General features: G+C 42.7%; 2 protein-coding genes across 9 annotated transcripts in view; one reads left to right on the plus strand and one right to left on the minus strand.

The window, feature by feature from the left end:
• Positions 1 to 3,877, plus strand: part of DENND4A (DENN domain containing 4A) — a 61,954-nt gene extending 58,077 nt beyond the window's left edge. For all 8 annotated transcript variants that reach the window (XM_074881040.1, XM_074881039.1, XM_074881038.1 and 5 more), the window contains one exon: positions 52 to 3,877. In XM_074881040.1, coding sequence (XP_074737141.1) covers positions 52 to 188 — 137 coding nt within the window. In that variant the 3' untranslated portion in view covers positions 189 to 3,877. The remainder of the gene's footprint in view (positions 1 to 51) is intronic.
• On the minus strand, positions 3,876 to 22,192 carry SLC24A1 (solute carrier family 24 member 1). Its single transcript, XM_074881047.1, has 10 exons — positions 21,982 to 22,192; positions 19,331 to 20,399; positions 17,469 to 17,531; positions 16,334 to 16,442; positions 10,421 to 10,507; positions 8,386 to 8,489; positions 7,503 to 7,715; positions 7,036 to 7,125; positions 6,041 to 6,207; positions 3,876 to 5,405 (listed from the first exon to the last, which is right to left on the minus strand). The coding sequence occupies exons 2-10, from the start codon at positions 20,252 to 20,254 to the stop codon at positions 5,156 to 5,158; spliced, it is 2,007 nt and encodes a 668-aa protein (XP_074737148.1). The 5' UTR covers positions 20,255 to 20,399; positions 21,982 to 22,192; the 3' UTR covers positions 3,876 to 5,155.
• Positions 22,193 to 22,958: the final 766 nt, after the last annotated feature.

Below are 22,958 nucleotides of genomic sequence, written 5' to 3' on the forward strand. Positions count from 1 at the left end.
GGGTTGTGGTTTTGAGCACCATCTATAGAAGCTGTTTTTCTATTTCTACAGATGCTTTTGACAGAGAGTACAAAATGGCCTATGATCGTCTCACAGCTAATCAAGTGAAGAATACTCATAATTGTGATAGACCACCAAGTACTGGAGTGATGGAATGCAGAAAGATTTTTGGAGAACCATATCTTTAAATATACCTAGATAAAGAGGTGATATCTATGATGTGTACCTGTGTAAAATAACCACTTCAGTCACAAGGAACATCTCAGTCTTCAGTGTTCAAGAACGTATGTACGAATGTACTATGGCAGAAGGCCTTGGAAAAATTAGGCCTATCTACAGTTGTAGAAATGGACAGAGTGAAAAATGGGCCAAATATTTTTTCCCTGTCCCTTGTCCTTTCTGCAAATCAATGTGTGGAAAGGCAGATTCTAAACAAAATCAGTTCTTTAACTTGGGACAACATATTACGGTTCCCTTCTTAAAAAAAAATTAAATAACAGGTGGACAGAAACAATGCACTGAAACTAATGTGAGCGAAGTAAATTCTTCAAAATCTATTGTTTACATAGAATATTCATGATGTTATGAAGAGCATACAAAGTTGTATTATACATATTTTAAATTGTTTATAGTAAGTTGATATTTTTTTAATTTTTTTAAATTACTGGAGTGAATTTTAAATGGACTTGCTGCATAAGCAATACAGTGCTTATTTTTTTTGCAGTACACTGCTATTTATAGTAACTCGTCCAGTTACTTTTTGAAGAGTGATTTGTTTTTAAAGCAGAATAGAAAATGTTAACCTTCACTTAGACAGTACTCTAGATACAGGATTTCTCTCATGCACACATGGAAAACATGCTACCACAGCAATCAGAAGGGGAAGGTATGGTAAACTTCTGTAAAACTCTACTAATGAACACACTGATGTCTCTGTAAAACGCTTCTGTAGAAATCTCCTTCTCTTCCTCTCCTGCTCTCTTCACCCCCCACTCCCCAGTAAAGAGAAAGTGTATTGAAGAGTCCTACAGATTATGTCACAGAATTAGTCCATCTCAGCTGTTGGCATTTGTTAATGTGACCTCATTACAGATGTAATACAAAGCAAATGATGGCCTGCGAAGAATTCTTCATAAACATGCAGTGTTCAGAGTCTTGGTGGATGTGTTTGAAACACACTAAATATGACACGTACATAATGCTAATCCAAAGCTTTTAACTAAAGTACATACAGCAAACTTGCTACAGGGAATATATAGGGAATGTAACTTATTGGGGCATATTGTGCATAGCTAAATGTACTTGGAATGTTTGGTCTCTATTTCACAGGCAAAACAACTTTTTTTTTCTCTGTGAAGAAAAACTATGTCAGTCCTTGTGGGTGGAGTCATGGCTTTTGACTCGTGTTTTCTTGTTCTAGAGATTTAAAAAAAATGTTCTGTGCTCTCAGTCACATAGCAACTCCTCACCAGAAGGTAGGCTACAGAGAAAATAACAGAAGTCTTGTATGGAGGTGGGAAAACAGACATTGAATTGTATAAAACACCCTAAACAAATCAAACCATGCTTTAACAAATAGCTTTATTTTAAGTAATCTTACTGGTTTTCCAATTCTAATTTCTTTTAGTTGTTGCTGTTGTAATACTTCTAAATATTCAGCTGTTACATTAGACCTTATATTTCAGTCTGCCTACCAGCAGGTATTTTTAAAAATCTCTTTAGTTTGCAAGTGTAATAATACAGCAATATTTAGTTAGACAGAAAGGAGATAAACTTTAAAGCTCACATTTACTTTATTAAATGAAATAGTCAGCCTCTTAGAGGCTTAAATGAGAAGTAATGCTGCTATGAAGCTCTATGTAAGCTCCTCCCAGACCTCTGTAAAGTAGTAAGAAGATGCTGCCCTAAAGAGAAAGGATTTAAAATTTATAGAGCTGCAGGTATATGCTGGTGATAATGGCAAGATGCAGTCTTGTTGGATACAGCTTTCATTGGGTAATACCTCTTCTCTAATTTGCTGCTAATCATGTAGCTGACCTTTTTGAAAGTATCCCCCCACCCTGAGGTGGAGCTAGCAATGCTACACTTACCAACATTTGTCACATTTAATTTATTTTAACAATTTGTGATGCTCTCTTGTACTGCCAGGTTTGTAAAGTAGTCCTCATGCATGAAATACAGCTGCCTTTTTCACCCAGGTACAAGGTAAGCGGTGTATCAGCATAGGGTGGATACACACCCCCTTCATTCTTCTGAGCTATGGTGAAAACACCAGGTTATTTTTTTTCAACATGCTCATTGTAAGTACCAATTAGTGTGCATGTATGCTCTGCTCTGTGCAGTAGGTACACTGTATTTACCAGCTAAACGTTGCAAACAGTAGTTGCTGTGTGTTTAAACCCATGTCTGTGCTGTGTATACGGTAGCATTCCTAGCTCTTTGCAGTTCTGTTCCCTGTGGCATTTACCACTTGGGGCAGCCACTGTTTTATAAGACCTTCAAGCCATGAAGGAGAGCAAGTGCTTTTTCCAGAGCTGCCACGGTGTGTTAAGAGTACTGAGCTATGAAGCAAGCTTCACGCTTCCTGTTTTAGTCTGGCGGAAGCAACTGAGCCTGGTCTCTAACCACCTCTTACTAGGACGTGACACTGCAACTGCGTGTGCGGGCACAGGAATAGATGCAACACTTGTATACGTGGCCCACGTTCTCCATTCTAGTCCCAGCTCCCTTGTAAGTGCTTCCAACTGTCCTCAGACTTAGAAAGCCAACAAGTTTGCCACTTCATTCAAATATCAACAGTCCTGCCAGTATTCTCAGAAGAGTATATACTGTACCATGAGAAGGATTGTGTGCGCATCCTTCAGACAAATAATCTTACTGTGTTCTTGCATCCTCAGAGTGGCACTCCTGAAGCATTGCTGATGTTCATTTGGGTGTGCTTTTAAATTACTATATCATGTAGTAGTTCATCAGGTGAAATCATCATACTTAATAATTGGTTTATAAAGTCTGTTGCAAGTCAGTCCACTGTAGAAATATTATAATAAAATATAGTTGGAATAGTGATATACTTTAAGTGGGAAATTTTCCTCATTCAAGTCATAATGTTCAAAATGTAGGTCCTGAGGTGGATAATTTCTAAGCATCATACAATTCAGTGTTGAAACAGTTTTCAGATCTCACTGTCCTTTATTAGAAAAGCAATTTGAGTATATTTTCCAATATCGCAAAGATGGATAAATAAAGTATTTGAGACATATTTTCAATTTAAAATTTTGTATGAACTGAATTTTCTCCTTTTGTGTACTAAATAATGCTTATGTCAAAAACCTTAAACAAAGGTTTTACATTTGCAGTGCAATATATATTTTGCTTTACTTATGGTTCCACTGGAATAATTATTGGAGATGAAATACTGAAATGTGAATAGAAATTGTGCTGTTTCTATGACACTGCTAACTGTGTCCCATTTTGAGAAGGTTTGCTGTTGGTACAGTTGCAGCCTGATGAATTAGACTTCCACTGGCAAATTAAATGATTTGTACCCCAAGAAAGGGAAAATTCCTGCATGTAAAATATTTGTATAACAAATGGGAGATGCAAATAGTAATAATAGAGGTATTTCTGGATATGATCTCACTGGGATTGAAAAAATGGTACTTTGTTAGTCTGCAAGCAGCACTTTTTAAATGAATGGTTGTAGATTTGTAAATATGTAATGTTTAAATTTTATTTACCAAAAACCAGTATGTTGGATGTTTGCTTTGGTTTGTAGTTCCTTTAAAATATGCAAAGTCAGTGTTCACAATGTTAAGGTTTTTTTTTTCTGTCTCATCCAAAAAGTTTTACAGTGAGTCAATAAAAAGCTTAAAATCTTTCTGGTTATTTTCAATAACGTTTTATTAGACGGATTAGAATGACAGAAATGTCTGCAACTCTTAACTACATTGTTTGCTCACATGAGGCATTGTTAACAATAAACCTTTCAGGTTTGTTGATAGTTGATGTCAGTGGCATTTTTTTCATAGTGGCTCTGTAGAAGACAGTGCTAACAAGAATTAGTGCTGGATACAATAATCTGTAAATTTCAGACATTAGTGTCAGGATAAAAACAAAACTCAAGCTGTTCAACTTTTTGTTGTAGTGTTTCTGATTCCTGGTCTTATTTTTTATTAGTGGTGCTGTGCTATTCTAACCCCAGATCCGTTTAGCCTTGTTACAGTAACATGTCAATCCATATGACATCACACTTGTATGGTGGCACTTACCATAAATTTTAGGGATTGTATTGCAAGATCAGGTACAGATTTAAAAGGAGTCATATGGATGGCTTTCAGGGTTGCTCTGTAACTCTCAAATCCTGTGTTTTTCTGCATGCAGGAATAACTCTTACTGCTTTGCATTTTCCTCGAAAACCTTAGTATTACATTTCCCAGTCTTCTTGCTTCCCAGGGCCAGCAAAAAGCATTTTTTTGGAAGCACAGCCCATGTTTGTGTACACTTTCCTGGAGGTACATGTGGAGCACCAGTTACGGATGCTTTGTTGTGGCATTTACTGAGAGGATGAAACTACCTCTGCATAGGGAGGTCGTGGCAAACTAGCTGCAGCACAGACCTCGGGAACCGCTGTACTCATTGCTTACGTGCGATGTGAGGGAGGTCGCTTCTGAGGTACAGAGTGGGTGTCGCACAATGATTTTAAGCAGAGTAGTTCTGTAAAGGCAAGCCGTAGAGGTCTGACCCTGCTGGAGTTCATTGATTTCAGTGGGTTTGAGCAGTTTACTAAGTAATTTAGAGTGTGTTCCAGAAAATATTTCTATAAGGAGTAAATATTCTGTGCTGAAAATCAGCTCCATTAACTTGAGGGGATCAGCCAAACTGAAAACTTCACGCATCTATATCGTATCAGCCTTTCCATGAATGCCTAAACATGTGGTTTGATATTGGTCACATCGTTATCTGATCTTTTCTGATCCTAAAGGAAAATAGTAGAGACTGACATACCACATGAGGTTTGTTTTTTTAGTATGTTAAAGATATTTTATTCTCAGTAAGTTTGTTATAGTTCTGGTTGTTTTTTTCAGTAGAACAATTGCTACCTTAAACCCCTTTTGATTTTGATACATGCTTATATACCTCATGAGGTGTCCAGATGTCATACAGTTACTGGGCAGGATATTATCTTGTCTTCTAACATCACACTGATGACCAAAAACACAAAGTAAAGAGCAAACATAGTGAACCCCAGTATTTTGTTCATTTTCCATTTACATACAGCGATTGAGATAATCACAAATAGGAGCATGAGAAAAAGGAGAACAATTGCACAAAACAGACCATTGCTGCTGACTGCAACTGGGCTGAGTCCGTTGAAGACAGAAAAAAGGAACCAAGGAACTGGCAAACTGCAAGTAAATGAAAAGTAATTGAAATAAATGTTTTAAGGCAGTTCATTTTCTGCATCATAACGAAGCAATTTTTCCAAACTGTTACTGAAAAAACCACATGATTGCAATCAGTATAACTTGGCATAAATCTGAAATTGATGTTGTTCGTGTCAAATTGCATTGGATAATACTTGCACTATCACTATGCAATCTCAGAATCTAAAAGGGTTTTTAAGATAATACCTATGAATTAAGTGTCTTGACATGCTATAATGAAGAACTCCTGATGCTTTATTGATGAAAGATAGACACTGATCCTGAGCCTTGATTGCATGGGATCTGACTGTCTCTAACTAGATAAGTATCCTGTCTGTAAATCTTTGATGTTAGCCAAAGGTTTTTTTGCATTTTTGTCTTGAAAAATCAGTAATTCTCTGTTGATTCAGACTTAGGTGAAGATGATGAACTAAGTTATAAAAATCTGTCTTTCCTGGCTGGGTTAAGTTTAAAAAAAAAAAAAAGTGACTGGTTGCCCAGCTGCCCTTCATTTAATTACAGCTAAAATGAAATTAATTAAGACCATTTTTGGAATAAAACCAGCTAGCTTTGTATTCCAGAAGAAAGGCATCTATTAGCATTGAACTAATACTCACCCAACAGTGATATCAAAGATATTGCTGCCTACGGAACTGGAGACAGCCATGTCACCTAAGCCTTTCCGTGCCACGATGACACTGGTGATGAGGTCAGGGATTGATGTTCCTGCTGCCAGTATGGTTAACCCCATAATTTCCTCTGATATCCCAATTGTTTCACCGACCTAACGAACACAGAGTTGGGTAGGGCTGTTAGTTTTGGAACGTGCAATTTAATTGCTCTATGCAGTCTTTTGTGCCATTTGAGTTAAAATAATCTAAATCCCCTTAAATGTGGTACTATTTTTTTGCTTTATAGGACAAAAAGTTAAATTTCATAGTGTCTGTTGATCTTGGATTTGCTTTGTAGCGTAGAGCGTCTGATTGGAGTGTTGCCAAGACTAAGCAAGGTCAAGCCAGTTACAGTGCAACTCTTCTGTCCTACATTCACCTCTTCTGGCTGTCTCCTACCTTCCCCTCTCCAGATTTAACATCAGCTCTGTATGGTCCAAGAGCTTTGGGAAATGACAGGCTTTGGATTTATGGCATGATCAACTAGACTGTGAATGTGCAATATATCACTAAATACAAGATGCAAGTAGTATTTCCCAGAATACCAGGTGAACATTAAGGCAATGGGAGTTGAGATCATTTAGCAGCTTCCAGAATCAGAACCTGCATTTTCCTAGAATTTTAATTAGGTAAGGGATAATTATGTTCTGCACAGAAGCATTCATCAATGGAAAGGCAGTATTAAGATAAATCTTGATGGCACTTTTCCTGTCACTGATGCACAAATTCCCTTGGAAGCTCTCAAAAAAGAATGAGTCTTTGTCAAATTGAAAAGAATGAAATTGAAAATTCTCTTTCGGGTTCTAACAAAACAAAGCTTCTACTGTTTTGATGGATGACCGCAGCTGTAATTCATCAGATAAAATGCCATAGTGACCCTGTTCCCTCCCTCTCCACCTATTCTGAAATGGTCCTGTTTGCAGAGAAAATAAACGCCTCACCTGGTGAGCCCACCACACCATGAGGTAAGAGAACACAGCAATCCACATGATGGATCCAAAAAATGTGATCACGAAGAACTTTTTGGAGTTCTGTTAAAATCAAGTTTGAAAAGAAAAACAGGGAGAAGTTTCAGGAATGTTAACAATCCCTAATGAAAATTATTCACCTGTAACACTTTGCTGCAATCAATTGCTTTAACATGGACCCTAGTCTCTCTAATTGTATTTAGTTTTGTTCAGCTTGATTAGATGACCGGTGGCTGCTTGTCTTTTGTGGTTTATTAAATTAAGTCTCTGGAACTATGCTCTGCTGCAGCTGGGGCTCCTGTCCCACTCCCTGCAGCATTAACAGCACTTCAAGTATGCAAAGACTCTAGACATGGAAAAATAGAACTGGGGACTCTTGCTGAGAGGAAATCTATAGTTCAGTTAATGAATCCAGTAGCAGAAGGAAGATAGATTCTTACCGGGTTTCTAACATCAGGCATAGTGCTCCAGAGAGGGAAGACAATGGGAAAGAGGAAAAGGTAAATTGCTTGTTTTTTCCTAGATTCAGGCCATTCAAGAGATAATGGCTCATCATTTTCATCATCATCATCATCATCATCTGTGCTGTCATCATCACTGTCTTCCTCACTGTCAGAGCTGCTATCTTCTGAGGCATCGTTGTCTGAAGGGGGCTGTAGATCAGAAAAAAGAGAAAAAGCCAATCTGTTTTCACACTAACAAGGAGCTGCACAGCATTTATTCACCATGGCCTTGCCTTGGCAGAGGTCACATTTGTAACATGGCTGAGGGCAGCCACAGACTCCATCTTGCTATTGTGGGACAAAATCCAGATATACCCTATCTCAGTGCCTGTGTATTATGTTAACTAATTTGTATCGGTTAACTAGAGCCAACCTTTAGACAGTGTTTTGACACAAACGAAACAATTTACTGTCTGTTCTTGAAAACCTTTCCTCATCAGAATAACTAAATTACAGCAGTAGAAAGGAGGAATTTGGGAAACAAAACAGAAACATGTACTGATGAACACAGGACAGGCAGGTACTCATATCTTCCCTCATGTTGGAGTACCCCTCTGACCACAGAAGAGTCATTTGAGGAGAAAATACTTCACAGTATCAGTTGTTGTCATATTTTGGATCTGATTTGTGTTTGTAAGCTGAGATGTTTCAGCTAACAACTTGATATAACTCATCACTACACACAAAGTCTATTTATAGTTGCCAGTTACAGGAAATGGGTTGGGTCCTATGCCAAAAGCTCTAGAGAGGGAAGAAGGAAAGTACATGTGAAGTTTAGTCTGACCTGCGCGCTTATTGCCTGTGGTACTTATTTCAATACCTTTTCATCTTGCGGCGCATCTGCCTTCTGTTTGTCTTTGCTGGGTTCAGAGTCACTGGCAGGAGTTACCTGAACGGTGCTTGGTGTCGTCTTTTCCTCTTCTCCTAGAAGTGGTAAGAAGGAATAGTGGTTTGAGTCATTTTAGCAGCCGGTGGTCACCTTCCCCTTGATCAGCAGGGAGCTTTGAGCATCTTACAAAAGTGTGTGGCATTTCATGTTAAACCCAGTCTGACTACTTAGGTTTTGTCTTTGTCCTCGCTGTCTGCTGTGGATTGTGATTAGTATAAACTGGGCAGAATCTGGCCCACCTGGCAAAGAATGATACCTTGGCACTCCTATGACCTTCTGTCTGAAACTGCTGGAAGAGGCACCTGCGTAACAACAAGGAAATGCTAATTATCCGATCTCCAACTGATGAGTGTTTCTTGGTTTCATTCTGGATTCTTAAAGTCATTAAAAGCCAGAAAGGATGTAAAGCTTTCCTTCCCCTTTTTTTTTTCTAGTAGAGCATGGCATTCTCCAGGGAACTGATATTCTTTAAAGCTTCTGAGAAATGACTGTTATGTGCTGCCAGACTTTAATCCCTGATCACTTGGTAGGTATTCAAATGCAAATAGGAAAGTGCTGACACATACAAGGAAGTAACTGCAATGTCACAGAATCATCTGGATTGGAAAAGACCTTGAAGATCATCTAGTCCCACCATTAACCTCACACTGAAGTCCTCTGTGCTGTTCCTGTGTTAACCTGCCTAGCCCAGAGGAATGCAGAAACCTCTGTACAGAATGGTGTGTAGAAATACGGGTAACACAGAGCAGGGGGGAGAGGGAGTGCCTGGCGCTCCCCTCAGGCCCAGCAAGGGCCCTTTTCTGACTGCTGCAGTTGAGGTTAAGGGATCCCCTCCACATTGTCAAGCCTGTCAAGTCAGTAGGATCATGTTATCCCATGAATTGCACCTGGATGGGGTGTTACAGGGTATCTAATCCTGAACTGGGTCAGCCAATCCAGTACAGTGCCTCACAGATGCATGAGGGAGAAAGTCTAGAGGGGAGATTTTCAGAAATGTATATTTTCAGTGAGTGCCATTTGAGATTTCTGAAACCAGGCCTGAAGAGAGTTCACCTGGGATACTTTCAGCCCTGAGTGGGAGACAGAACAATAATGCTTTTGAAATGTCCACAGCTCTATGGACCAACATTTGTGGAACATGTCATGGCATGAAAATTCACAGTTCAGTGAAGTCAGCATGGTGTTGATAACTCACACTGAGAATTTCCTTGCTTCTTACACAGTATTTTTCTCAAGTTTGGTTTCATTCACGTAGGTGAGGCCCAGGGCTGTGAGGTACTCAGGCGACTGCTGTACTGCAGCAGGGTGCTTGTGGAGGTGGGACCTTCCACACAAAGGTTTGCTTGTTTTTCAAAATTTCCAGCCTCGCTGACAGCATAGACCCGTGTTGTAGCACAGGCCAGCTGCTGCCTCTGGATCAGCTCAGAAAGCCTGTGTATCAGCGGTGTTGTAGAAAAGACAAAAACTATTAAAAGGGAGCATGCACAGACCTTTAGAATTGATATAGACAAACTCAGCATGGCTTTTCTCTCTGGAGGAATCTTTTGTGCTCTTCTGCAAGTGTGCCAAATTTCCAAGCTAAAATGAAGGTACTTTGTTTCAACAACCATCTCCCTTGCAGGGTCTGCCAAAGATCAGCAGCATAGCAGCACCCAACTGCTGTCTGTAAAGGCCTGACTTCCCCTCTTCCACCCTTCTGGTGGCAATTTACACTGCATCCTTGTAGCATTTTCTGTGTGGTTGCTCTTGCTAACCACTCCTGTGGGGATGGCTTTTATTGCCCACTGGTAGCGTAGATTGATTAATTTCTGCTGCATTATTATAGCAGCCTTCTGTGACCAGTGATATCAGAAAAGCTGTGTTAGACCATAGTGTTTCTTTGCCAGCTCTTGGGTGTTGGGTGCTGGGAAGGTGAGGGATTGCAGTGCAAAACAAGGCAGACAGCACTGACTCTTCTTGCACTCACCTTCTGGTTTTGCTCCTTGTCCAGTCGGAGTCTCTACTTTGGCCTTGGCTATGTTGCTCAGGATGTCAACCCTGTCTTTAAATTTTGCTGTGGATGAGAAGGATGCATTCAGCAGCAGCTCTCAGCTATGCAAAGCCTCCCTTTGCCTGCCTCCCCCCAACACACGCACACTCTCTTGCCCCTTTCCTCTTGCATGGGCTGCAGATAACACTGACTTGTCAGCTGTCCTTCTGGCTGTGGCTCTGGGTTTTGGCTGCTGCTCATTGATCATAGCTGTTATATTTAAATGCTTAGTACTATGGCAATTACGCCAACAATCTGACATGTAACCAATACTTTAATATTTAGAAAATAATCAAGAGGGAAGAGAAATCCTTTCCAGGTCAGTAATTTGGAGATATCTGAACTTCATAGGAAGCAAATGCACAAAGAACCGAGGAGTTGTTTCAATGCAATATTATTTTGCTCCCAAAGGACTGTTGATATTTTTCAGGCAAGCTAAAAATGACACCTTCCTTCTGCCGTGTGACTGTTGAAGAGGCTTTACTGTGCTGCTTGCAGCCTGGTGACCCGATGGCAAGGGAAAATAAAAACCTTTTATGTTCCAGTTATCTGGAAAACGATTGATTTCTCTAAGTATACACAAGTGTCTACTCTACTGGAGTTGATCTCAATTCCTGGTTCAACAAGGCCCAGGCTACCCAAGAGATCACCTTCACCAGTGCAGTGTCCAGTACTGTATTTCTGGGGCTGCTGAGGGCTTCTTCCACTGTAAACCAGGCTCTGCTCAGCTGAGCTGCTTTATTATTGTTTTACAGTGAACTGTGAAACTGTGTGTGTGTGTCTCCATAGTTAGGTGCTGTGCTCAAATATCTTAATTCCTGCTCCCGTTGAAAGTGAGCAAGTCATCGGCTCAAAGAAAAGCCTCATTTTCCTCTAATCTATGTCCTCGGTTGAGCTGCCTACCCAACGACTAAGCTGAGGGTCACAGGGCTTGCACATGGACAGTAGCCACAAAAAACTGGCCATGCTACGTTTGGCTTGTGTGCAGGGCTGTAAATTAATTCCTTCTGAAAGTTTTATTACACTGATTTAATCTACTATACTGTTGACTATGCAACCAGAACATGCTGTTGTCATCTGCCTCAAGGACAGGGCGCTGCCATTTTATTCATCACCATGATATTGAGTTAATAGAAATTGCAGGTCCGAGGCCCTGAGCCATGCAGGCGGATCTACCGTTCTGAGCTGAACCTTGTGAAAATCAGTAGACTCTGGTATATGTCCAAAAACTGGGACATGCTCAGACGCTAAAGGCCTCCGGGGATGAGTCCTGTCCTGGTGAGATTCCTGTTATTGTCTGACAGAAACATTTTTCCCCAACTGGGATTTTCACTGAGCACTGGAATGGCTGGACAGAGATGAAAGGATGAGCTCTTCTCCTCTGAGAGGCTGGCTGGGACTAAAGAGCCTGACCCTTCCCTGCTCCTTGTCAATCCTGAAGCCTACCAGAGGGGCTGTGAAGCACTTTGCTTCCTTTCCCCCCTGCCCCAGCTGAAGCTAAGTACAAGGATACCCGTCGGTGCAGGGCAACGAAGAGGTGTCCTTTTGCTTCCAGTGTCTTCTAACCAGTGGGCAATGCATCTTTCTGTTCAGCTTTTCCCAGAAGCTGTTGCAAAAGCTTCTGTCAGCAGGGTCAGGGCGGTCAGGCTCAGCCTGAAAGAGATTATATAAATTCAAGCCCCTGGCTTCCTGCCCTCACCTAGGCTGCAGGCTGTGAGTGCTGACCCGAGGAGAGCCTGTGAGCATCTCTCTGTCAGGATAAACAGATTAGGTCCAGACTACTATCCAGTTCTCATGAGATCAGCCTCATTTAAAAAGGTGTTAATTCCTCTGACACACACTTCATGCAGGACGGACTGAGATTGGAGGAAGAGCTGGATCTAAGCTGGCCAGATCTGCAGGTCAGCATGGGGGGGAAGGATGTCTGTCCGCTCAGTCCTTGCTAGCACTGGGGATTAGCTGAGCCAGGCAGCGTGCTGGCTGTTTCAGCAGCACTGCAGGCTCCATCCTCACTCAGGACTGCAGTCCCCTGGGGCACTCAGTGCTGGTGACTCCGTGCCCTGGTTGGAGAGCCTGTCACAAAGGACGTGTCTGTGTTCAGCAGCCCCGAGATGCTCTTCAGGAAGATTCCTATCCTTTGGATTGACAGCATCCAGGCTGGACTTAAGGTGGCAGCTGAGCTTCTATCTTGAGTTTGGCTCGTATGTTTAATTAATTCTTTGGCTCTAATATTTAATCTAACAGGACTAACTTACAACATGAACAGCAGGAAGGATTTTTTTCTTTAAAATTTGGCATAAACCTGGAGGATTTGAAGATTCTGCTGTCTAAAAGTGGAAGGGAAAAAAATCTCATGATTCCTTTTGCTTCTTTGTATCATGATTCTCTTAAAACAAGTGACTGAATTCTGATGAAGCAAGGAGAAAGTGTAGCTGCCTTCAGTCGTCTTAGCTCAACTCTAGCCTGCAACACTGCCTGCTGCTCTGTTCTGGTCTAATTTCTAAAATCATTAGCTTGTCAACTGGGGCATACAACCTTGCTCCTGGAGTCTTTTTCTTCATTCAAAAGTAAAAGCAGGCTTCTGTCTTCTTCCCTGTATGACTAGAGTTTAAAGAATAATCCAATGGTAAAACTGGGGGTTCAGAAAAGAGAGGGTTCCTCAGTCTTTCCAAAATCCTTGCTTCCTTTAATTCCCCAACAGTTCCCTCTGGTGTCTAACTCGGATATCTTTAAAAGATCTCATGCTCTTCTTCTACACACTTTCAGAGAAAGTGGAGAAAAGACCAAAGTTGCTAGAAATTCCTCATTTTAAAAGAACAAAGCACTTTCAAAAATAAAAGCTTCTATCAAAAGTATAATTCAGGATGCAATGTAAATGTTAGAACTTCTGAAGTGAAACACCCAGTCTCCTGTAGACAGGGAAAAAGACTTAAGTAATGATCCCTTCCTAATACAAAAAGAAAAAACCAAACATTCCGAACTTAATTCACTGTTCAAATGAGAAATTTTGTTTCACACAAGGGGTGTTGCATTAGGAACAGTGAAACAAAGTTTGTATTTCAGACTTCTACCATATTTCTAAGACCTCCTCTCGAAGTTGGTTTTGGAGGCCTAGTACTGGCAGTTTTTCCATATTTTGGACCCTTGCTGCCCTGGAACCACTTCTGTGCTGCCCAAATAAAATGCAACTGCAGAAAAAAAAAAAGAAAAAAAAAAAAAGGAAATCTTACAGAGATCCTAATTTCAGTAGGTTAAGTTAGGAACTGCTGAGCAATAGTTGGCAACCTTTTTCTTTTGTAGTATTCTTTACCACAGCCTCTAAGTTCTGATGCTACAGGCATTGGCAAGAAGGAACAAGGACCTCTGAAGAAAGATAAATTGGATCTTCTTTTATATTGCAACCTAATTACAGAAATGTGCCTGGTACAGACGGTGCTGCACACACTGCAAAGGGAGGGGTTTTGTTGGTGCTCAGTGGGCACTAGGCACCCAGCTGTCCTGAGGGTACCACAGGGCTGCAGTGCCATTAACACAAGGCTGAGCTTGCAGTCCTGATATGCCTTGGAGGGCTCAAATCCTTTTCTGGAGTCATTCTGGGGAAGTCACTTCCATCTTTTTGGCCAAGGTCCTCAAGGCACTTAGGTTTCTCAGTCTATTCATAAATGATTCCCTTTCTCCAGACTCCCTTTCTTTAGGTATGAATTTATCAGGGTAAGGAGTGACTCCTACAAGATACACAGGACCTGGGACAGTTGTCCTTGATTTTGAGTGCTGTGCTGTTGTAATACCAGTAACTTTATCATTATCTTCTCTAAGGAGCTGTCTCCTGTTCTAGCAGTGTTGAGTGGAAGAGGCATGTACCTGGAGCAGAGGTTTTGCCCTTAACTCAGTGTCATTATTCTAGTAAAGGGTCTAAGAAATAACCTTTTGGAGAGACTGTAGCCCATCCTCGCATGGTCCCTGTTGTATTAGACTTGCTTAAGTACATATGGTCACACTCCCATCTAGTGGCTGCCGCATACAGAGACTAACTCAAAGTCTGCCTAGCTGAAATGAGAGGGGAAGTTGTCTTTCAGAGAAGATCCAACTGTCCCACTAGTCCTGTTTATTCAATATCCACAAACCGTTTTAATAACAGCCTCTCTAGCAAGACCAGTGGCTTACAACAGCAGTGTATTCTGGGCTGAACTGGCTGGGGCAGCACTGGAGCACTCTTCTTGGCCTGGGCTGGCAACCTCAGGCCCCCACAGCTCCTGCTGAGGTCCCAGGGCTTCACCAGGGCACCAGTCTGCACCAGAAAGTGAAGTGTGTGTTGGCCTGGGCTGGGAAGATGCTGCACAAAGATATTTAGAGGTGCAGGAAGGATGAGGAGGTGCTGGAGGGGCTCTGAGGGGAAGCAGTCCCTCTGGTCTGGCACTTTCCGATCCTAAAGACAATGGCAAGTCCTCTTGTAAGGTTTTGGATCTATCCTTGTGCTGTTGATAGCACCTTTTGGGGGGACAGGAGGCAAGGGCAGTAGAGCAAACCTAGATGAGTCTGGCTCTTGTTAGGTGACTGTAACATGATGGATGTCTTCACTAAAATCTGTCAAAGTGGACACTTATCTGTCTTGCTGTCCTTATCAAACCTCCTTTGTTCCCTTGGTCAGTTTGTGCAGCTGGGATTTTTATCTGGAGAGTCCTTTTTGTAACCTCTGTGATAGACACGAAAGGTGTTGATCTGCTTAGCTTCAATCTCTCTTCGAATGGACAACAGATAATCTCTTTAGAACAAGTAGGGCAGTGGAGGGGTGAAGTGTGTGCTGAGCTGGGAAAGAAAATCTAAAAAGATGTATTTTTTGAACATGCTTCACCATTTCTGTGAAAATGAACCTCCACACTCTGTATTAAAGTTGATACAAAGCAGCACATTAAAATCCTGTGTACAAAGACACTGGGTCTGGCTGGAGATGTGGTGTCCCTGAACCCTGGGCAGTTTAAAAGAAGGTGTCTCTTAGTCCTGAGCCGATCAGCCCTTGGCATGGGGAGTTGGCCCACTGCCTGCAAAGTGTTGTGGGTACAGCTGACCATGGCAGTGATGATACCGCAGTGTTGCAGGTGGACTTTTAGAGGAGCTCAGTGTTGATCTAAATCAAGTACAGATTGGCTTAACCATCACAACTGGAACACAGTGTGTGTTTTAGATCTCAGCTGGGATTTTAACCACTGTCAAAATGACAGTTCTTCAAGGGTTTTAACTTCTTTTTCTTCTTCTTTAGGTTTATGCCTTTGTGAGGGGCTGTGTGCACAGCTGGGGAGGTGTACAGGTAATGAGCTCTCCCTGTGTTCATCTTCCCATTATAAATGGGGCTGATATAGGTTGAGCAGCTCTTTCTCAAAAATGTAGTCAGCACTGAATGCTGCTGGTTCAAAGCCTGGGTGAGGTCTGAGCTAAGAGGAGGGAGGAAGGTGTGACATGCTATGAGATGGAGGAAGCCTGTAACTCACATTTGCTGCCCCTGCTGTCAGAGAGACAGCAGAAGATGGGGGACTGCAGTGACCACTACTGTTTGCAGTGGCTCTACCTGCCCTCATCCCCCCTCAAGCAGCAGCTGCCACCGCAGCAGTAACCAGCTTGGTGCAGGCAGAGTAGATATGGCAGGGCCAAAATGTGACGAGTTTGTCCTTGCCAGCCATGCAATCGGAAGGGATATGTCCCACTGCTGCGGAGCTCCCCCCACCTAACATTATCTGTGATACTCAGAGCTGCATTTCATGAGTCGCCGATCCCCAACACCCCAGATTCCCAGTTAAACTGCTCTGTGCTCAGGGCTGCAAACCCAAGTCTCTCAGGCGAGGAGCATTCACTCACCGTCTGCCAGGGGGTCCAGGGTGTGGATCATGAGTTGGAAGATGGTGCTGCGCATTTGGGAGTTGTGCAGGGAGGCTGAGCTGCTGCCTCGCTGTAAGGCAGATGCAGGCTATGGAAAGGTACAATGCAGCAGTCAATAGCAGTTTCCTCCTCAAAACATCTCCACCGCTGGTTCGCCTCTGCCCTGGGGATGCATTTATGTGGAGGCTGATCTCCCCAACCCGAGGAGCAGCCTCAGCATGGATTTTAAACAGCCTCTGCATTCAAGTTCACAGGATGGCCATGAGGACCGACCGTTCACAGCAAGAGACATGCTCTTGAGAGAGCAGGCCAGCCTGCCCTTAGATAAATGCAATGGGCTCGCACAGACTCAGCATCAATACAATGTTATTATAAATTCTAATAATCAAAGCATGCAGTGCTTTTAGTCATAAACTTGTTAATAACTGTGTAGATTTATGTGCTGCTATAAGGCAAGGTCACATCAGGTGTCCTGACTTAAAACTCGAAAGCTCTGGTGCTCTGTTCATATAGTCAACACCGGAGTCCTAATGAGCTTTTGACGGAACATTAATTACTAGAGGTCGGTTAAGTGCACAGAGGAACTAGCAGCATCCATATGAGGAAGCTAACATCTGTTACGTTACGTACGTATGCAGCCACTACATCAGCTAGGCCTCTCCGTGCAACGGGGAAGACAAAGGGTCAGCAGTTTAACCAGTAGCAGAGGCATGAGCTCTCCAGTGATTGCTGTGGGGAAGGACAGACCCTACCAACCTCTGCTTTGGGAGCCCAGGAGGAAAATTGGCCATGAAACCAGGTAAGAAAAGTCATGCTCTGAATTTCTCTATGCCTGTTTAAAGCATAGAAAGAATAGCACTCTGCTAGTCAAATCCACTTGAGAAGCCTGAGCTGTCTCTTAATTTTTATAAAAATTCCTTTGAGGACACAACTCAGCCAGGTGTCCTCTTAAGTAAGCTGTGGATATTGTGTCAAGCATGTCTGGTTCTTTGCACAGAGTAGACTTTGGTCCAGGTTTCTCGACACAGAAGTTGACGCTTTTATTCACACCCTGACACGGGGAGAGGTTCAAAATGCAATGACTTCAGATCCCCCTAAAGTTGCTTAGACCTACCTGCAGCTTCCTCACATCTGCTGGCTTCTTTGCTCCATCATCTGCAACTGTCTCACTGCTTTTCTGCAAGCAAGCAAGAACAAAAACAACTGAACACCACTACTGCTTCACCTGCTTTTTCAGGATCTAATGACAGCTCTTCAGGCTACTGTCTGTGAGAAAGTGGGACAGCTGTCATCTGTAGATGACTATGCGTGGATGATACTGAAAGAGCCGAAGACACGTGCTCTCCTGAAAACCATGTGGCCTCCAAGAGAAACAGGATTCCACCTACAGCTCCTCAGCGAGGATGCGGGTACCTGGAGGTGGACTCAAATGGCTGCTACCATCTGATTCCTGGGGATATAGGCAGCCCCAGACTTCATGCCCAAACATCTGTATCCTTACTCATTTTCCAGCGGAGGCAGACTGAAGGTGCAAAGGGGTATTTTTTTCCAGTGATCAGCATTATTTTCCAAATAGGTAATTTATTTTTCCCAAGGGTTAGGTCCAGCAGCTCCCTGTCATGCTACTGTACGCTAATGAGAGTTCTCTGTAAACTTAAAGTGCAGGTTTTTTTCCTTCAGTCTGAAGGGTTGGATTCAATTCGTAATGACTGGTGATGTCCACAGTGACGTATGTGTATAGCTGCAGTGTCCTGCACATGCATCACACTGGAATGTAACACATGAGCTTTCAGGACTCCCAGCCACAAACACTGGCTGAAAGACAGACCAGGAGGAGGAAAGAAAAGCACTTTCTCAATTCTGCACCACTTCATCTATCCTCAACCCTCTTCCTTTCTTTCCTTAAATTATGTGGAGTGCTGAGATCAGAAAGGGCAAGGCATTCTTGAGTGCCAGTGACACACATCTGACCAGTAAAGCATGCCAATGCCAGAGGACAATTTGAAATCTAGTGGTCTCTGCTCAACAGTTGGCAGTAGCACAGGTCAAGAGGACAAAGAGGCAGCAGGAGAGTTGGGGAGGGACAGAGGAGGAAGAAGTGGGCAGGCACACTCAGGAAGACAAAGCCCCAAGTGTTCTAGAGACCATGGCCAGATCTGCTAGTCTGAAAGGGTAACTGGCACTGGGGACACCTTCAGATACTGTCTTTGTGTAAGCAGTCAACTCTTCCTTCAAAAGACAATGAGTGAAGGGCCCTGGTCTCAAATCTGGCACAGGTAGTTACACAAAACTCCCCGTCTGAGCACCAGCAGCTTACAGAATCATCTCTGAGTGCACGCAGCCGTGGCCAGTGCATGGAAATGGATTTGGACATTTCAATCTTGTTGCCAAATGCTGACTGGGAGAGGTAACAATGGTTGCCAGAGGCTGCCAGATCCTCTTCTGTGATGCAGATTGGGTAACAAGCGATACCACCAGCGTGATACCACCAGCGTCCCAGCAACACACGTACCTTTAGAAAGGGAAAAGAGAATTTCCTCCAACATCTCTCATCTGCAACCAGACAGAGCCTCTTAGCAGAAGCCTTTTTCCCCCTGTTTAACAGAATTGTCCGATCTTGTTCCCAGACTAAGAATGTGTTCCTGAAAGTGTTTTGGGTTTTTTTTTTTAAACTCCTTTACAATAACTGAGTAAGCAAAATCCCACACAAGTCTTTGAAAGTAGATAAGCAACCACAACTGGTAACTTTAGTAATTGCAACAGTAGAACTCCCTTTTAGTGGTGTTCTGTAATTTCTTAGAACCTCTACTATCTAGATTGCATTTCCCTCATTTTATAACCATAATTATTGACCAGTACCTGTATTCTGAGGTTTTGTTTGAATATGCACTTTGTGAAGGAGATGCAGTTTTTCTTTGTGGTTTATGCTAGAATGAATTATTTCCAACTTGCCCTCTGAACAATAAGGACACCAACCTTCTGTATATCCTCTGCTGATGCTGCCTGCACAGCATTTAGCCTCTTGTTCATCTCCTGCTTCACCCATTGTTCTAGGTACACGTTCTGTTTCATAGTGAATACATATGTGGCATAGGCAGTCAGTAAAAGGAGGCTTTCCCACCAATCAATGACGCTGTCTAGGAAAAACAGGATGAGCATCAGTAAGTCTACAATGTAGAATGAGATGTCTCTAAATAAGGGCCACCATGTCAGGTGGAGTATCTCCCTTGAGAAGAGGGCACAGGTGCCAATGACAAAGAGGATATTAAACACTGCTGAGCCCACAATGGTACCGATGCCCACATTGCTGTGCGAGATGAAGACACCTATGAGGGAGGTGAAGAGTTCTGGTGCTGATCCACCTGCTGCCATGAAGGTGGCTCCAGCCACATCTTCAGAGATCTGCAACTTCTCTGTGATCACTCCCAAAGCAGGGACAAAATACTCATCACACACTATGGCCAAGGCCACAAATACATATATCATGCCAAAGATGTGAAGTACAACCCACCCTTGCCTGCGTTCTTCCACACTGAATAGGTCCTGGGGATATTCTCCTTTAGACTCATATGGTGGCTTTCCACCTGGGTAGCTTTCACTGACATTTTCTTGCTGTGGTGTTGTATCCACTGATGTAGTGATGGGCACAGTTGGCTCAGGATCCACATACACACAGTGCCTTATTTTGGGTGTTGCTGTGACATTGCTTGTTACAGCAGTCTGGTTGCTGGGGAGGTCCCTGGAGGTCACTTTGACAGGGTCTGTGGGTTGGGGTGCTGTGTGTGGTGCTGGAAGGGCAGAGGGGCTGAACTGGAGCTGATAAAGAGAGAGGGCCAACACTATGGCAAGCAAGAAAAGGATTCGGTTCCGTTGTAGCCGCCTTCTCCGTGGTAAATGCATTTCCTAAAGGTTCAAAAATCCAAGCCGTGTCCAGAAGCCACTGAAGACTTCTCTTGATCAGTAATTTACACTTATATCCACCATTGGAGATTCTCGTTGATCTTAAGCATCAGTAGTGAAACTGCATGACACAAAGTGTAGAATCCTGCAAAAGAAAATCTGGTGTAAAAAATAAAGTACTGCAACTTTCCAGCATTCGGGTAACATTACTTCAATGACTGCTTTTCTATTTTTCAATAAAAAGAAGTAGACTTATATGAGTACAGGCAGATCTAGATTCAGGTTTCAGTCTTTTTCTTTTATGACTGTAGGGTATGTTGATTAATATTCAAAGGTTTGGCTTAATAGAGAGGAGCTGCCAAAACAGTCCAATCTGAGCTGAATTCTGATTCCACCTTATGCCCATATCCAGGAGTTATTACGGCTTGTGTTTTCACTTGAGTCCAGCTGTTATTCTGTAATATTAATTACTGGGTCAGTGTTCTGCAGGAGGAAAGGACATGGCTCTGTCAAGAAACCTACTTTAAACTGCTGGAAAAGGTGACGCTCTGAAGACAAGATCATGCTGTTAAAACCTCCCTCCTCACAGACCAGTTATTCACCCAAGCAACCTCATCAGGAAGATGAAAACTGCTTGACAGTTCCCAGCTATGCTGCTCCATGGTTCTCCAGCCTTGCACTCCCACAGAACACACACCAAGCAATGGTGAGCTTTTTTCTTTCAGTTTGAGAAGAGCATGAGGAAGACTTGGTTCTAGTAAAACTGAGGGTGCTGAGCATTCATTTGTTTCTATGACTACATCTTTTCAAGCCTTTCTGCAGAAATCAGAACTGGCAAAGTGGAATTGTAATCATACCTTTTATTAGGGGATAATTAGCATATCTTGCATAATTATTTGAACAGCTTTTAGGAAGGGAGAGAAATTGTAAATGCCAGAGTGACAGAGCCCGCAGCTGTGACAGTATGGAGAGAGTAGAGTGATTTGAGGCTGGACAAAATTTACCCTTCAGTACTGCTTGAATGTTTTACCTTAGAATATCACTCCTTATGGATTCTTTTTTCCCCAGAGTGGGAATGTTACATTATTTTTGAGCTGGATGTGATCACAGTTTTGTAAGCCATTCTCAGATAAGCTCTTCATGCAAGTTCGCACACACTTACCCTCTTGCATAACACCCAGTGAAGTAATCAGCCTAAATTTCTTGCAAGACAGGCATTATTATCTTCTTTTAAATAGTTGGGAGGATCACTAGGGCCAACAGTAATAGAGGGTCATGGGAGTACCTAGATAAATAGATGATATAAGCTTTGCTTTTCATATGTAAGAATAACATAAACATGTATATGGCAGAACTGCATAATATGTATAACAAAATGCACATTATTAGAAAATAACCCTTCCTAACAAAGATAAGAGAGTAAAAAGAATGACACAGAGAGAACAGAAGATGTATGCACGCGCTCCTATTCAAACACTGGGTTTACTTCTGTCCAAAATGACCTACTTGAAAGATCTTTAGCAAGCAGAAACATATCCAAATCTAGGATCAATTGTAAGAGCTCGCCAGCCTTTCACAATACCTGACCATCAGCCTCTTTGTTTCTCTAGTCTTGTAAGTTTAGCAGTTCTCTTACAGGTCAAATCCTGATCAACTCCTTTCTCCCTGGTTGGACTGTCTCAGTCATAAGAGATCTGTTTCTAATCAAATGAACCTCCACAGCTTACCTTCCAAAGATGCTGTCCAAAAGAAAGAGGAGTACCGAGGGTTGAGCGGAGTGCTGGAAGCTTCTTTGATACTTAACAGCCAGATGGGAGATGCTGTTGCAGAGAGAGGCAGATGAAAATGATCCCATTTTCACGATGCCTCTGCTAGCAGAGTTCTAATACAAGAGAGGGTCAGGTGTGAAGGACATATTACTGGAGGAATAGCCAATCCAGTTTAATACCTGCAGTCCCTAAGAAGATTAAATAGCATTGTGTAGATTTGGGTCTATCTCTGAAGACAATATCTTTCTCTGCTACTCCAGGTTATTCTCAGTATGAGGACAGGCGATTATCTCCATTGCAAACTACCAGATGAAAGCACCAACTGTGAGACATGTATCATTCTCACAGCAGCTACAGAAGAGAGCAGCGGGGGTAAATCACACCGCTCCTCTGCATGGAGCAGTGGTCACTTAAACAAGGCAACTTGCACGTAGCTTCATTTTGAGGCATCTTGTACAGCTGACAGGCCCAGAGAAGCAGCTCTGCTGGCCTCTGCCATGAGTCTACTTTGCAATGCCAGAGGGAGGTTTAAAACTCACTGCCTCCTGGAAAAATCGCTCAGCTCCCACACCATGACCACCAAGGCAGAGGGACGCCGCAGGGCCCCGTGCGCAGGCAGTCCCTCGTTGGCAGAGCAACCCCAGGATGGTGTTTCAGTAACTCTTCTGTACCAAGCGGCGCTGACACGGTGCAGCTCCACAAAGGAAGAAATAACATTTCTGCCCAAAGATTTAATGGTCATAACAATCCAATCAGCAGATTTCTCACGGGGAAATTAGAAAATAATTATTTGATAATTTTAAAGCAAACGGTTGTCTGGATGGACAGTTTTGCAACAGAGTTTATTGAATCCCCCATCCTCACGCCCACATTCACAGAACGGGGAGAAGAGGTCCCTTAGCCGCTCCGGGTGCTTATTCAGAAACTCTTCTCTA

Source organism: Strix uralensis, chromosome 11 (genome assembly GCF_047716275.1).
Source record: "Strix uralensis isolate ZFMK-TIS-50842 chromosome 11, bStrUra1, whole genome shotgun sequence".
In the NCBI taxonomy this organism is placed as follows: Eukaryota; Metazoa; Chordata; class Aves; order Strigiformes; family Strigidae; genus Strix; species Strix uralensis.